The sequence below is a fragment of the Rana temporaria genome, chromosome 6, assembly GCF_905171775.1.
Source record: "Rana temporaria chromosome 6, aRanTem1.1, whole genome shotgun sequence".
NCBI classification, from domain to species: Eukaryota; Metazoa; Chordata; class Amphibia; order Anura; family Ranidae; genus Rana; species Rana temporaria.
The window spans coordinates 6204958-6221351 of NC_053494.1; the positions used below are offsets into that span (position 1 = coordinate 6204958).

Below are 16394 nucleotides of genomic sequence, written 5' to 3' on the forward strand. Positions count from 1 at the left end.
TAATGGAAAGCCTGAAAACATGACCTGTTGGGGTGCCTTGAGGACTGGAGTTGAGAAACACTGGGTTCGAGGTTAAATAGACAATTGTGGGCTCTAAAGAGACATCTGATCTAAATACACATCTGTTTGACTTATTTCTAGTAGATTTTGTCTAAGTAATTCAATGGGCGAAATTGAGCTACGACAAAAATTTGCTGAGGGTAAAATGAAAAATTTAGCAGCAAAATCAAATTGGCTAAAATCACCCCCTAGTTACAATGATCTCAAGAATCTTGAGGTCGGTGTAGTAAGATTAGGCAGAGAGATCTCAGATAGGATAATGAGAAGCTTGTTGTGGCCTGGTTGTCTTTGTTCACTTTCAGGTGAACTACTTACCTGTGGTGATCAGGATGAGTACAGTGAGCGCCCCCATTCCTGGAGAGTTGGATGATGTTCAGCCGACGTCGTTCTCTCTCCGATCTGTGAAGAACACAGTTTTCTGTGCATAAATCTAAACCGTTTCTGCTTTTTGAGTCTTTTTTATGTTTGATAAAAGTTTCTATTTGTTTTACAACAGGAGAACGTGTCCTTTACAACTCATTATCTCTCTCTCTCTCTTATTATCTAACGTATTGTTCTATAGCAGTTAGTAATAGATAAAAACGACAAGACTTTAGTAGGGTTAGGCGAAAGAGTAAGGAAAAGGTACAAAGTACAACTTGGAAAAAAAAAATGCTATTGTGTTTTTTTCGATATGGAATTCCAGTGTTAAGCACATGACACCTGTATTCAATGGGCAATCTATGTAATGTAGATAAGGGACACTAAAATTGTAGACGTGTTTATGTCAACATATAATTAGACAGTGTAAAAATATCTAAAATACATTACACCATAAACTTCAGTGGAATAACCATAAACTCGGAAAATATAATCAACAGTGATTATTTTCAGTGTCATGACCATAAAACTCAGACAAAAAGTATGTACCGTATATACTCGAGTATAAGCCGAGTTTTTCAGCACATTTTTTTGTGCTGAAAATGCCCCCCTCGGCCTATACTCAAGTCACCTTTTTGCGCATGATCTCCCGGATTTTTGGGGACCCGGTACCGGCTGGCCATAGGTTCCCTGGACCCCAAACTTGGCGCACATGTAGCCCCACTCTTCCTCTACAAGTGTGCAAAGCTTGTTGTCCGTATGACCTACGTTTTTTTTTTAAAGCCGGGCACCCCTTCCATAGACTCCGATGTTAAACAGTTATTTCTCCGGTGACTTTGGAGACCTGGTACTGGCCGGTCAAAGGTCCCCTGGACCCGGAACTTGGCACACATGTAGCCCCATTTCTCTTCTACAAGTGTACAAAGTTTGTTGTCTGGGGGACCTACGGCCGGGGATCACCGATTTATCAAACCCAGGCACCCCTTCCATAGACTCCCATGTTAAACGTCAGTCTAGTCATGGACACAGTGAGGCATGGGCATAGTGTGGCATAGGCATAGTGAGGCATGGGCACAGTGAGGCATGGGCAAAGTGTGGCATGGACACAGTGTGGCATGGGCAAAGCAAGACATTGACACAGTGAGGCATGGACATAGTGAGGCAAAGTGAGGCACAGTGAGGTATGCAGATGGACACTCTAGGCTTATACTCGAGTCAATACGTTTTCCCATTTTTTTGTCGTAAACTTAGGTGCCTCGGCTTATATTCGGGTCGACTTATACTGGAGTATATATGGTATTCCTCCACCACTAAAATGTCCAAATAACACCCAATGTGCTCAAGTAATAAGACCTGCCCACCAGATAGCCATGACCTCTTTAACTAAAAAGAATGTCTCAATGCGCTTGAGTGTACAATCAAACAAATGGGCTGCTGTGCCCGGGAAAACGCGGGACACATGGCGTCAAGTATTCACGCACGTGAGAAGCTACGTTAGCGAGTTAAGGCACATATAGTTGTCATTCGAGAATTCTTATGCACATGTGCGCAAGTAGGCATGTCTTTGTGCATGACTCTTCATACGATTTCTCTGACAGGAGCATAGAACAGGACACGCTTCTCCGCTATCTCATATCCACCTGGAAAAGGACTTCATTCTTTCAGCAAACACACAAGGACGGCAGGGAGTTTCATGTGATGAATTTACAGAAGAGGTGTGTGGAGGGTATGACAGTGAGCAGTGTATACAGGAGAGAAGTGTAGAAGGTGTGACAAGGAATGTGTAGGCAAATGCAGCCACAATGCAGAGGAAGAGAAAGTCGGAACATGGGTCCTCTATGGTTTCCTGAGTCCCTGGGGCAGCAATCCAATTGGATGCTGGTTGCCCATGTGACTCTGGAGACCATCTTAGGTGTGACAGAGTCTATTTAAGAGCCTGGCCCTTGGGTTTGGCACATATTCACTTGTGGGTAGTGTATGGTCAGGCCGGGTAGCTATAAAATGATAACCTGTAAAGACTTTTAAAGTGTCAACTCTGAAAATTTTTGGGCACCATAGTTGGGCACCCTTTTCACAGACACATTTTTGAGTCTTGACATGTTTGGTATCTATTTATTAAATTTTATTATATTTTACAAAAAAGTTAGTATTATATTGGGGTTTTCTTGTTTCTTCAGGGCCTTAGCGTTCAGAAAATATACAATGTTTGCCTGTTCTAAGTAGTTTTCTAGAACACATTAAAAAGTTGTCCCAGACAGCAAGTGGTTAAAAGGCTCATCATCCGAAGGGAAAAGGAAACAAGTATAGTAGAACCTTGGATTACGAGCATAATCCGTTCCATGAGAATGCTCGTAATCCAAAGTACTTGCATATCAAAGCGAGTTTCCCCTTTGAAGTCAATGGAAATGAAAATAATTCTTTCCGCATTGACTTCAATAGCATGCAATTCCGCATGCGGCCAGAGGCGGGGGAGGGGGGGTGCCGAATTGCTTCGGGAAACGGCCGAAAGGGCCCGAGGTCACTACAGTTGACCTCAGCAAACCTCAAAAAGACTTTGTTCCCGAGATTTGCCATGGTCAGCCGAGCTGTCCTCGGGCCTTTTCATGCATTTCCGAACGGCACCGATCAGCGACGTTTGGCTCTGCTCGGCTCCGGCGCCCCCCACCCAACCTCAGACCAAATGCGGTACTGCAGGCCCCATTAGCTTGAATTCTGCTTGTTTTGCGAGACAACACTTGCAAACGGAGTCAGAATTCTTAAAAAAAAAGTTGCTCGTCTTACAAAAAGCTTGATAACTGAGTCACTCCGAGGGTTCCACTGTACTGTATATCCCTAGAGTGTAAAACACCAAGTTACTTATATCCACTATTGAAGTCAAACATAGACACAGTGTAATTTTTTGGATGTGGCTACGTTTATAGAGAAACAAATACAATGTATTATTTGTAAAAGTAACACCCGACCATCAGCAAGTTTCCAAAAATAAAACAATCCATTTTATTCATACACATAAAAAAAAAAGTAAAAAATAACATCCATAACTAATATCAACCTGCGTTCATTTCTGTTACTTTAGAAGGCAGTTGGGATGTGTCTCTGTGGTCTGGTAAACCCTTTATTGCAGTCCACTGATTATATAGGTGGACAGTAACTTGTTATAGATAAAAGAAGAGTAAAGCAGCTATAACCAAGGCGGTGGTCCAGTGAAGGTGGGAGTGACGGATGCTTCCTCCATGGCCATTGAAGTCTCCTCCACATTTCAGTGTTGGTGGCGGGATATCTTGGACATCACTGAAGGTTGCGTTCAGATGGCTGCTGATCCAGTTTTGGTAGTCCGTTACCTGGGTGTACACCCCGGGGTAATATGGTTCAGCACAGCCATTTCCCCAGCTTACAACTCCAACCTGGTACCAGACTCCTTGGACCTTACACACCAGAGGTCCTCCTGAGTCACCCTGGAAGACAAGTAACAGCCATTAGCTTCACCAGAGTCTACCTATCAACTGTTTCTTCAGAATAACGAAAAATATTTCATTGCATTTTTCCATTTTTATAAATGTACACTCAAACAAACTAGTTGAGCACCTAGTGAATATCTGCTGAATCTACATTATTCCGGAACTGAAAAAATAGACAATCAACACAAGTTTGCTTTGGCAAAGTTGATGAATGTACAACATTTCATTTTCTATTTATTACTTTTGGTCAGGACAAAATATGAAGTTATTAAGATATATATATACACACACACACACTATATTACCAAAAGTATTGGGACACTGGCCTTTACACGCACATGAGTTTTAATAGAATCCCAGTTTTAGTCCGTAGGGTTCAGTATTGCATTAGCCCAGCCCTTGCAGCTATAACAGCTTCAACTCATCTGGGAAGGCCGTCCACAAGGTTTAGGAGGGTGTCTATGGGAATGTTTGACCATTGTTCAAGAAGCGCATATGTGAGATCAGGCACTGATTGATGTTGGACAGAAGGCCTGGCTCACAGTCTGCGCCAGGGGTGGACTGACAACTCATGGGGGCCCCGGGCAATAGAAGATTATCGGGCTTACAGATGGCCACCACGCCAGGAGGCAGTGCATAGGCAGGGCAGCTAAAATCCTCAGGATTTTCACATCAAAAGCATGTCGGTTTCGGACATATCAGGGACAGATGTAAAGAAAACACTGATTTTTATATACTGTCCCTGGTTTTATTGAACCTGGCAACACTGATGGGGCCCCCTAGTGGCATGGGCCCTCGGGCAGTGCCCGAGAGTCCCAATGGTCAGTCCGCCCCTGGTCTGCTCTCTAATTCATCTCAAAGATGTTCTATTGGGTTGAGGTCTGGACTCTGTACAGGCCAGTCAAGTTCCTCCACCACAAACTCACTCATCCATGTCTTTATTAATCTTGCTCAGGTTAATGCGGTCCGCATTGAAGAAGGGTCCTGTGCATCTTCTGGTCCAATTCAGGTGCAAATACAGGCACAAATATAGGGATGTACATATTAGACCCAATGCTGTGAGCCTTAAAGTGGTTGCAAAAGCAGAAGGTTTTTTACCTTACTGCAATGTATGCAGTAAGGTAAAAAAAATACTTACCTGAACCTAATCTCAATCCAGCGATGTGCACGAAAGGCTGAGGCTCTCTCATGTCTCTCGCTCCTCATTGGCTCAGATGCAGCAGAAGGAGCCACTGATGTCCATCGGAGCCAGTAAGGAGGGAGCAGTGGTGGGGCCGAGTCGTGCTTTATGTGTCTTATGGGCATATAGAGTGGGGCTCTGGAGCAAGCATGCATGAGTGCCCCCATAGCAAGAGGCTTACTGTGGAGCCAGGAGTGCCAGCGGAGGACCCAAGATGAGGAGGATTGGGGCTCCTTGGCAATGATTTTGCACAGAGCAGGTAAGAAGGGGCAGGGATGGTGATGACATCATTGCCCAAATATTTATATATTGCCATATTTAGGTAATTATGTCACCCGCTTCACTACCCACCCATTTGCTTATGCGATTTTTGGGTCACGTTTTAGCAAATTTCAGCCCTGATAAAGGGAGCATTCTCACAAAATGGGTTGGATATTTTTGTGGGTTTTAATGTATTATTTTAATAAAATAAATAATGTTTGGACTAGCGTTTTTGGTGTGGTTGTTGTCTATGTCTAAAGAGGCCAGTTTCACCCTCACTCCTGACCAAGTGAGATCAGGACTAGAGATAAAAAAAAAAAAGGTAAGGTAACTGGAAATAATGATGTCACTGTGAGAGGTTTTCACCTTTCCCCACATTACTAATACATTATTTTAAAGAAGACGTATAGCTAAAGCTATTTTGGCAACACTGTGTCACGTCTACCCCAACGCAGGTGGTCAGACACTATAGCTGGCTACTGTGTTCTTCACCTATAGCAACCCCCTTTCCCATAAGGCAAGCAGGCTACTCGGTTGCCCCCAGGTCTTAGACACAATGCTATAGTGCCTGGCTACCACACCACACAGGTGAAAACTGAGCAAAGAAAACAGGTACTTGTGGTTGGCAGACAGGTAGCATGGTTCTATGACAGTCCAAGTAAAAGGCAGGCTGAGTTCAGGGAATAGTGTAAAATCTGGTCCAAGGTCATACACAGGCAAATCCAATATAGCAGAGCAGGGCAGACAGTCAGGCGGCTTGATCAGGAATTATCACTCTCTATCACAAGCATGCGAGTCAAAGTTTGGTTGGCTTATAACAGATTTGGTTTGCACCCAGAGATTGACCACATGAATCACCTTGCAGGTGGACAGACAGATAAGGAGAGTGCCATAGTCAAAACCCGGATGCTGGAATGAGGAACAGGAGCACTAGATGCTCCTGACATACCCCCCTGGGAATCACAGGAGTGCAGTTTGTGTTCTATTCCTGTGACCCATTTTCAGTCAAAGCCTTTTGTTGGCTGGTGTCACTCAGCCAGCCCAGGCTCTGCAGTCAGGATGCACTCAGATGCCTGGGCTGGCAGTTGGCTCAGCCTATCATTGAGCTGCTAGGAGACTGAGCCAGCCACTCCCGCCCTCTGCAGAGCTCAGCGTTCCAGTGAGCGCTGGAGGGGCAGAGTAAAAAGCCAGTCACTGGCTCTCTGCTCACTGAAGACTGAAAATTGAGTGATCAGCGGTCTTTGATTGCTCAATTCTCAGTCTTAGAAGCCACGGGGACAGATGCAGCATCGGACCATTCCTGTGACAGTTTGTACAACACTTAAAAAATAAAGGGAGACAATACAGTTACAAAAAAATTCAATAGAGGGCAAGAAGTGTGGAGAAAGTTCCCCATCCAGGCTAAAGACGGCAATTACAGCAATTAACCTTTCCAATCCATTCCAGGTAAAACAATTACATTTTGTTATGCATTGCTTCTGCTTTCTATAAAAAGATCCAGGGCAAGACATGCTGGAATGTTCTTGGTGTCACTCACCTGGCAGGCATCCTTCCCCCCTTCCTTGTAGCCTGCACAGATCTGATCATTCTGTATAATGAAGTCAACTCCTCCATGGTCATACATTTGTTGGCATGTATTGTGGTCTATTAGGGGAACCATGACCTCCTGGAGGACCCCATAGTCAATGACATCCCCTAGTGATGAAACATAGACAAGAAAAGGATTACAAGGTCATAGCTATAGCAAAGCTCTACATAGATCACCTTCAGGCTGGGTTCACACTGATACTACACGACAGTCATACAACTTTCATCCTACTTTGCTCTGCGACGTCAGTCCTACATCGGTCCTACATTGGTCCGACATCCATCCAGCTTGAATGAACAGGATACTACTTTGATCCAGGGCTGGACTGGGACAAAAATTTGGCCCTGGACTTCATCCAGACTGGCCCACTTTGACAGGTCTCTCCCACAGAGGCCAGACAACCCCCGCACCCCCCGCCCCAAGCCCCCTCTCCCCCTTCACTAGCCATTTTACTTTATTAGAGTAGAACGGCTGGTACTGGTACTCTTATAGGCAGTACCAGTTGGGAAGCTAGACATTATTTCTCCCGGGGCAAAAAATCAGTTTGGTGCCCCCCCCCCCCCTTATGGGACAAGATTAGGCAGAAGTGAGAAACTCCCAGGCCCCTTTCACTGAAGCCGGCCCAGTGAGCCATCGGCCCACCGGGAAAATTCCCTGTAGTCCCAATGGCCAGTCCATCCCTGCTTTGATCCAACTTTATGATAGTCTGACTTGTCCTTTGACCAATCAAAACAATCCCAGTGTGAGATAAATTCCTTTTACTGCTGCTGTAATCCCCATGTCGGATGTCAAAAGTCAGTTGGTAAGGACCAGGATCCTACCGTATTTGCCGGCGTATAAGACGACCCCCTAATTTTCCAGCTAAAATGTTGGTTTTGGGATATATTCTCCGTATAAGACGACCCCTCACTGTGCCATTATTACATGCCTCGCTGTGCCATTATAACATGCCTCGCTGTGCCATTATAACATGCCTCACTGTGCCATTATAACATGCCTCAGTGACTGTGCCATTCCATTCCCTACCAATGTAGGACTGATGTCGCAGAGCAAAGTAGGATGAAAGTAGTATGACTGTCGTGTCGTATCAGTGTGAACCCAGACTTAGGCCGGGTTCACATTGGTACGACAAACGCTCCGACATTGGGAGCTCATGTCGCATGACGTGTGAAAATCAATGTTTCCCTATGGGAGCTGTCCTAACTGGTCCGACACAAGTCGGTCCGACTTTAAAAATGCTCCGCGTCTGAGGCAGAGGATGAGAGGACATCCATGATAGGCGGATACTGAACAGAGGCTCTGCTGGGAAAATTAGTGTTCCGCCTATCACGGAACAGTCTGAGGAGGAGGCGCGGCTTTTGAATAATGGATTGCCGCCGTCTGACACCCTCTGACACAGGTACCCGGCGTATAAGACGACCCCCGACTTTTGGGGCATTATTTTAGATGCAAAAGGTCGTCTTATAAGCCGAAAAATACGGTACTTTGATCCGACTTCAATGATATTCAATGGGCTAAAGTAGGATCAATGTAGGACCAAAGTAGTACACAGAGAATTTTTTAAGTCGGACCGACTTGTGTCGGACCAGTTCAGACAGCTCCCATAGGGAAACATTGATTTTCACACGTCATGCGACATGAGCTTCCAATGTCGGAGCGTTTGTCGTACCAATGTGAACCCGGCCCAAGGCTGGGTTCACACTGATACGACACGACAGTCATACTACTTTCATCCTACTTTGCTCTGCGACATCAGTCCTACATTGGTCCGACATCCATCCGACTTTCATGAACGGGATACTACTTTGATCCGACTTTGTGATAGACTGACTTGTCCTTTGACCAACCCAAAACAATCCCAGTGTGAGATAAATTCCTTTTACTGCTGCTGTAATCACAATGTCAAGTGTCAAAAGTCGGATGGTTAGGACAAGGATCCTACTTTGATCCGACTTCAATAATATTCAATGGGCTGAAGTAGGATCAAAGTCGGACCAAAGTAACGCAGGAACTTTTTTCAAAGTCGGACCGACTTGTGTCAGGCGGCTCTCCAGTGGCGTTTCGTCCATAGAGGGCGCAGGAGCGGCACCCCCTCTGGCTCTTGCACCGCCACTGAAATACATAGATGCATGCATTGCATGAATCTATGTATTTTCGCCGCTGCCGCCGACTAATCAGATGGTCGGATGGTGAGCGCCGGCCACCTGAATAACGGCAGCTGGTTGACTGTGTGGAAGCAGGGCTGGACTGGGACAACAATTTGGCCCTGGACTTAATCCAGACCGGCCCACTGACAGGTTTCTCATTATGTGGGTGGCCGGACAGGGAGAGGAGGTGAACGCTGCGGGGAGGGAGAGGAGGTGAGCGCTGCGGGGAGGGAGAGGAGGTGAACGCTGCGGGGAGGGAGAGGATGTGAACGCTGCGGGGAGGAAGAGGAGGTGAACGCTGCGGAGAGGGAGAGGACGTGAACGCTGCGGAGAGGGAGAGGAGGTGAGCGCTGTTGGGAGGGAGAGGACATGAACGCTGCGGGGAGGGAGAGGATGTGAACGCTGCGTGGAGGGAGAGGACGTGAGCGCTGCGGGGAGGGAGAGGACGTGAGCGCTGCGGGGAGGGAGAGGACGTGAGCGCTGCGGGGAGGGAGAGGACGTGAGCGCTGCGGGAAGGGAGAGGACGTGAGCGCTGCGGGGAGGGAGAGGACGTGAGCGCTGCGGGGAGGGAGAGGACGTGAACGCTGCGGGGAGGGAGAGGACGTGAACGCTGCGGGGAGGGAGAGGACGTGAACGCTGCGGGGAGGGAGAGGACGTGAACGCTGTGGGGAGGGAGAGGACGTGAACGCTGCATGGAGGGAGAGGAGGTGAATGCTGCGGGGAGGGATCGGAGGTCAGCGCTGCAGGGAGGGAGAGGAGGTGAGCGCTGCGGGGAGGGAGAGGAGGTGAGCACTGCGGGGAGAGGAGGTGAACACTGCGGGGAGGGAGAGGAGGTGAACGCTGCGGGGAGAGAGAGGAGGTGAACCCTTGCGGGGGGAGAGGAGGTGAACGCTGTAGGGGGGAGAGGAGGGGGAGGGAGAGGAGGTGAACGCTGCAGGGGGGAGAGGAGGTGAACGCTGCGGGGAGGGAGAGGAGGTGAGCACTGTGGGAAAGGGGAGACAGAGGAGCAGAGGGGGCGGCGGTCCGCTGTCACTGAAACCGGCCCACTGAGCCATCGGCCCACCGGGAAACTCCCTGTAGTCCAGATGGCCAGTCCATCCCTGTGTGGAAGTGCCTATCAGAGCAGGCGGCTCTGATAGGTTTTCCGAGTACAGCCCTCAGGCTGTAGTCGGCTTCCGAATGCTTATCTAAGGGACGTACGGGGGGGTGTGTTCCTTGGACAAGACTGACAGGCGTCTCAGCCAATCAGGTTCACCGGTTCTGGTTACCGGTAACCTGATTGGCTGAAGCGTCATCGAGGGCGGGAGAAGACATCGAGGGACGTGGAAGGAGGATGGCTGACCCCCAGAAAGGTAAGTGCCGGGCTGGGGGGGGGGGGGGGGGGCATTTTACAAGGAACAGAGGAGACAATGGGCACAGTGGTGACAATGGGCACAGTGGTGACAATGGGCACAGTGGCGACAATTAAAGGGCACAGTGGCATCAATGGGCACAGTGGCGACAATGGGCACAGGTTAGCGACAATTAAAGGGCACAGTGGCATCAATTGGCACAGTGGCGACAATTAAAGGGCAGAGTGGTTACAATTAAAGGGCACAGTGGCGACAATTGATGGGCACTGTGGCTGTGTTTGATGGCATGGCACAGTGGTGACAATTGATGGCACAGTGGCTGTGTTTGATGGCATGGCACAGTGGTGACAATTAATGGCACAGTGGCTGCGTTTGATGGCATGGCACAGTGGTGACAATTGATGGCACAGTGGCTGCGTTTGATGGCATGGCACAGTGGGTCAGCACCAAGGATCAATGCTGTCTGGTCTACAGTGTTCCCTGTGTTCCCTGCTATCTGTTGCTAATAGCTGTTCCTGTTGACTGACCCGGCTTGTTCCTGATTTCTCCTGCTATCTGCCTGCATCCGTCTCCCGGCTTGTCTCTGACATGGCACCTGCCTGCTCCCTCTACTACCTTGCTGCCGGCCTGTTACCAACCCGACCTGCTCCTTGACTCCGCTCTAGCCTCCGCATCAGTTTCTGATCTGCTCACCACTGTGTGACCCAGCCTGCCTGTAACCGTCTGTGTTCCGGTGGTCACAGAGCATCCATCCCACCAGCTGCCGAACCTGCTTCTTGGTCCAAGGCATTCAAGCACCAGCCTGTTCCATTTTCCAGTCTACCTGCTGTTGCTGGTCCTACTGCTGTGTCGGTGTTCCTTCACAACTCCGCCAGAATATCCGGTCCAGCACTGCTGCTAGTAACCCTGCCAGGCACTCGTGCGACTCTGCACTCTCGTGCCTCCTGTCTGCTCAGGGGCCTCGAGTCAGAGGTGTAAGAGAGGCTGTCCTCTGCATATCAGACTCTACCACCTGGTACGTGACACACTCCGTGTAGAATATCCCATTTTCCTGATCTAAGCTTCGTGTCGCTTCCCTTTTTGCAGGAAACAACGAATTATGGTGCTCTTGTACTATCCTGACTTGGAAGAGATGAGTCCAATCGTGTGTATGAGGCTTTACACACACTGACAAAAGACTGCTGGCACTATTAAGCCTCATACACACGATCGGACTTCCATCGCACTTTTCCGTGGATTTTGGTCCGAATGGGCGTTGGATGTGAACTTGTTCTTCATACACACGGCAGAACATTATCAACCAACTTTTACTGTTTTTTCAGCTCTTTACCGCCACCCTTTGGGCAACTTCTGCTATTGTTGGCTGATGTTTAGCATTGGTTCTGAGCATGCATGTTTGTACTTTGGATTTTAGTCCAATGAACTTGTGTACACACGATCGGATTATCCTCCATAAGATATTTGTTGTCAAAAAGTTTGAGAGCGTGCACAGCGAACATTTGTCCGTTGAAAAAACAATAATTGTCCAATGGAGCGTACAGACGGTCGGGTTGTCCGAAAAAACACGTCCGTCGGACCGTTGTTGTCAAAAAGTCAGATCGTGTGTATGGGCCTTTACAGGGAAAGGGTTCTACGCATTTCAAACAAGATTCGATGAACCCCCTGCAAATCTAACCAAAGTAAAATCGCAAAGCCCTAATTAACATGACAGACGTGGCTTCTTAGTATAGATAATGAGTGAAATCACTTTTGATTTTCATTTCATGGACTCACCTCCAGAAGATCTTGTACCCCAGCCGGTCACCCAGCACTCCGTACCACAGGGGAAGGTGGTGTTGGAAGATGGCAGACAGATTGGCATGATGTACTCCGTATAGGTGACAGGAGTGGCCAATCGCAGCAGGGCAATGTCTCCAGCATCTCCATCACTTACATATCTACTATTGACGATGATAGAGCTTACATTGGCAATAACTGTATAATAGTTAATAACACCCAACTCGTACATGCCCAAATATACGTTATAATTCGATAGTTGGATAGGACTGTAAAAAAAAAAAAAAACAGAACATGTATAAATGAGGATCCCTCTGCTGCAGAATGCAATGAAATATCATTACTATCAATGAACTACAGAATCTAAAGAATGAAACGTGTTCATAAATGTGTTCTCTATGAATGGACTGTATGTACAGAAGCCCAATGGCCAATTACTTGCATATAACCCTTCAAAATTAGCACTTTTGATTTTTCCTGTTCCCCTCCCATAGACTTCAATGGGGTTCACCCGTTCGGAATAGAGCATTTCCCTTGTTCGGGAGCTCTGCTGCAAACCGAACAGTTGTTCGGCCCCACCCTACTCCTTAGCAGAGGCAGTGGCCCGGATTCACAAAGCACTTACGCCGACGTATAACAAGTTAGGCCGACGTAAGCGCAAATGTGCGCCGTCGTATCTGTGCGCAAGACCCACAAACAGAGATGCGCCTAAAAACAGGCTACACCCCGCCGACGTATCTTGCTTACGCCGGCGTAGAGTGGGCGCACATTTAGGCTGGGAGCATGGTGCCGCTCCCATTGATTAGATGGCGGAAATACGGCGATTCACGAACCTGCGTGCGCCCGACGCAGGCTACGAGAGGTGCACGTAAGTTGTACGTCCAGCGTAAAGTTAAGCCCCATAAAGGAGGTGTAACCCAGCAGCAGACATGCAAAGGTCTGCACCTGGGAACACAAGCCGGCCAAGCCGGCGTATTTTACGTTGGACGTGTGTCTGGCTGGGCGTACGCAGTGATCCGGCGTATCTTAGGCAGTTGTTCCGACGTGGTTGTGAGCAAGCGCAGAGGGATGCGTCCATGTCCCGGCGCATGGGCAATTCGTGATACATATCTGTCTGGCACTCGGACCATCATTTGCATGGGGTCACGCCTCATTTGCATGGCTCACGCCCACTTCCACCTACGCCGGCGTACGCCTTCGAAACCCAGCGCAGTTTTGGGAGCAGTGGCTTTGTGAATTCCATGCTTGCATCTCTGCGCTGCGTCAGCGTAGCGTATATTATTTGCGCTACGGCGGCGTAATGTGACTCTTTGGTGATGTAAACCAATCGATAAAGATTAATGATGCACATTTGGCAGTTTTAGGCCTCGTACACACGATAGGTTAACCAGAGGACAACGGTCTGATGGACCGTTTTCATCAGTCCAAACCGATCGTGTGTGGGCCCCATAGGTTATTTAACCTTAGGTTAATTCAAAATTAACCTATGGATTCCTAACCGATGGGAAAAAAACGATCGTTAGTAGGCACGTCCATCGGTTAAAAATCCACGCATGCTCAGAATCAAGTCGACGCATGCTTGGAAGCATTGAACTTGGTTTTTTTTTCAGCACGTCGTTGTGTTTTGCGTCACCGTGTTCTGACACAATCAGTTTTTTAACCGATGGTGTGTAGGCACGACGGACCATCAGTCAGCTTCATAGGTTAACCTAAGACAATGGTCCTTCGGACCGTTCTCATCGGATGGACCGATCGTGTGTACGAGGCCTTAAAGTCAACACTTTATAAAATATGTAGACTGGATCTATTCACATTTACATGACTGATTTTTAGAACAACAAAATCCAAAAGCAGAATGATTGGTGTCTGGTGGAAGAATTGGTTTATAAAGGTCACATGTTATACTCACTTGTGGATGCAATGTGCTGCCGTCATAACCCACTCCGGGGAGATCAGGGAGCCCCCACATAAATATTCTCCATCTAATTCATTATCTATAAGAGCGACCTGCCAGGGCCACTCCCCATCCAATGAATCCGTACCGCCAACTATCCGACTGGACACCAACGGGGAACCGCACACTGAATAATCTGCAGCACCGAAAGCATTGCCAACTGCTACAAGCAAAAAAATAAAAATATATTTATTTATCTGCTATAATAAAATAATGATATACATACTGTAAATACATAAACATATATACATAAAAAATACACACAAAAATGTAACTATATTCATTTGTATGCTAGCCGTCAAATGATACAAATATATGATCCATAGGTGATTTTGAAGACACAGATTTCATCTTTGTACTTTCAACATCAAGCCCAACACATTCGTTTTTTTAATGTCCACCAGGCAGTGTTTAGAATGCAAAAAGGAGCTCAGGCTGCAATACACACCACTTCTCTGGGGCTGTCCCCCCCCCTCCCTCAGTAATTCCTTTAGAGCTCAGGTTTTTTGGATTAATTAACACTAAAGCCGTGTACACACGATCGGTTTTACCAATCAAAAAAGTCCGATGGACTTTTTCCATCGGACAAACCGATCGTGTGTGGGCCCCATCTGTCTTTTTTCCATCGGTGTTAAAAAATAGAACATGTTTTCAATTTTTCGGATGGCACATGTTTTCAATTTTTCGGATGGAAAAAAAAAACGATAGTAAATTCCGATCGTCTGTGTGGAATTCCATCGGAGAAAAAAAACATGCATGCTCAGAATCAAGTCAACGTATGCTCGGAAGCATTGAACTTCATTTTTCTCAGCACAACGTGTTTTATGTCACCGCGTTTTGGACGGTCGGAATTTAGTCTGATAGCGTGTATGCAAGACTGATGAGAGTCAGCTTCATCGGAATTCCAACGAAAAATTCCTTTGGATTTTATTTAATCGGAAATCCGATCGTGTGTACAGTACACGGCATTAGCGTTATTCTATCTGGAGGACTGAGACCGTAGCAACCTTCATTCACGATGCAAACAATGCAGAGAGTGACTCTGTCCTCATTATGTCTGTGTCATTAGAAACGGCCCACCATGGTGTAGATCTGAAGAAAATGGGGACCCTGCATGTCATGTGATCAGCCTGAAGACTTGGTTCCTGGGTTAGAGGTTAAATAGACATCTGTCTGCTCTAAATACACATCTGTTTGACTTATATTTCTAGTAGATTTTGCCTAAGTAGATTTAATGGGCGAAATTGAGCTACCGTATTTTCCGTCGTATAAGACGACTTTCTGGATGCAAAAACATGCATCCAAAGTCAGGGGTCGTCTTATACGCCGGGTACGGTCTCAGTGCTCACTTTTTTTGCCGGCAGTGACAGTCTCCGTGCTGCGAGCGCGAGCGTCAATGATTTGAAAGCCGCGCCTTCTCTTCAGAGTGTTCTGTGATAGGCTGAACACAAATCTTCCCAGCAGCGCCTCTGTTCTGTGTTCCTCCTATCACAGATGCCTTCTCATCCTCGGGCGAGATGAGAAGACGTCCGTGATAGGCGGAACACAGAACAGAGGCGCTGCTGGGAAAATTTGTGTTCCGCCTATCACAGAACACTCTGAAGAGAAGGCGCGGCTTTCAAATCATTGACGCTCGCGCTCGCAGCACGGAGACTGTCACCACCTGCAAAAAAGTGAGTGTTTGCTGTGATTGCACTGGGGGGCCAACAAGTTCAGGCACAGTGGGGGCAAGTGATGGCACAGAGAGGGGAAAGTGATGACACAGTGAGGGGCAAGTGATGGCACAGTGAGGGGCAAGTGATGGTACAGTGAGGGGCAAGTGATGGTACAGTGAGGGGCAAGTGATGGTACAGTGAGGGGCAAGTGATGGCACAGTAAGGGGCAAGTGATGGTACAGTGAGGGGCAAGTGATGGTACAGTGAGGGGCAAGTGATGGCACAGTGGGGGCATGTAATATAATGGCACAGTGAGGAATGTAATGTAATGGCACAGTGAGATTTGAAAAAGCCTGTTTCTGTCAGCGGTTTTGGCTACCCCTCAGCTTCCAGAAAGACTAGTAAGAAGGGGGTAGTCTTATACGGCGAGTATATCCCAAAACCAACATTTTTCCTGGAAAATTAGGGGGTCGTCTTATACGCCCAGTCGTCTTATACGCCGGAAAATACGGTACAACAAAAAATTTACTGAGGGTGAAATCAGAAATTTAGCAGCAAGTTGGCTAAAATCACCCGCTAGTTACAATGATCTCAAGGATCTTG

At 47.4% G+C, this 16394-nt stretch overlaps 2 protein-coding genes across 3 annotated transcripts in view; both read right to left on the bottom strand.

The window, feature by feature from the left end:
• Positions 1-544, bottom strand: part of LOC120942967 (serine protease 33-like) — a 49911-nt gene extending 49367 nt beyond the window's left edge. Inside the window, exon 1 of one of the 2 annotated variants that reach the window (XM_040355975.1) lies at positions 376-544. In XM_040355975.1, coding sequence (XP_040211909.1) covers positions 376-412 — 37 coding nt within the window. In that variant the 5' untranslated portion in view covers positions 413-544. The remainder of the gene's footprint in view (positions 1-375) is intronic. The other variant, XM_040355976.1, reaches the window with a different exon arrangement.
• Positions 545-3390: 2846 nt separating this feature from the next.
• LOC120942964 (serine protease 33-like) overlaps positions 3391-16394 on the bottom strand; it is a 47187-nt gene continuing 34183 nt past the window's right edge. Inside the window, exons 3-5 of the mRNA XM_040355966.1 lie at positions 12180-12451; positions 6857-7014; positions 3391-3875 (exon numbers count right to left, since the gene is read on the bottom strand). Coding sequence (XP_040211900.1) covers positions 3576-3875; positions 6857-7014; positions 12180-12451 — 730 coding nt within the window. The 3' untranslated portion in view covers positions 3391-3575. The remainder of the gene's footprint in view (positions 3876-6856; positions 7015-12179; positions 12452-16394) is intronic.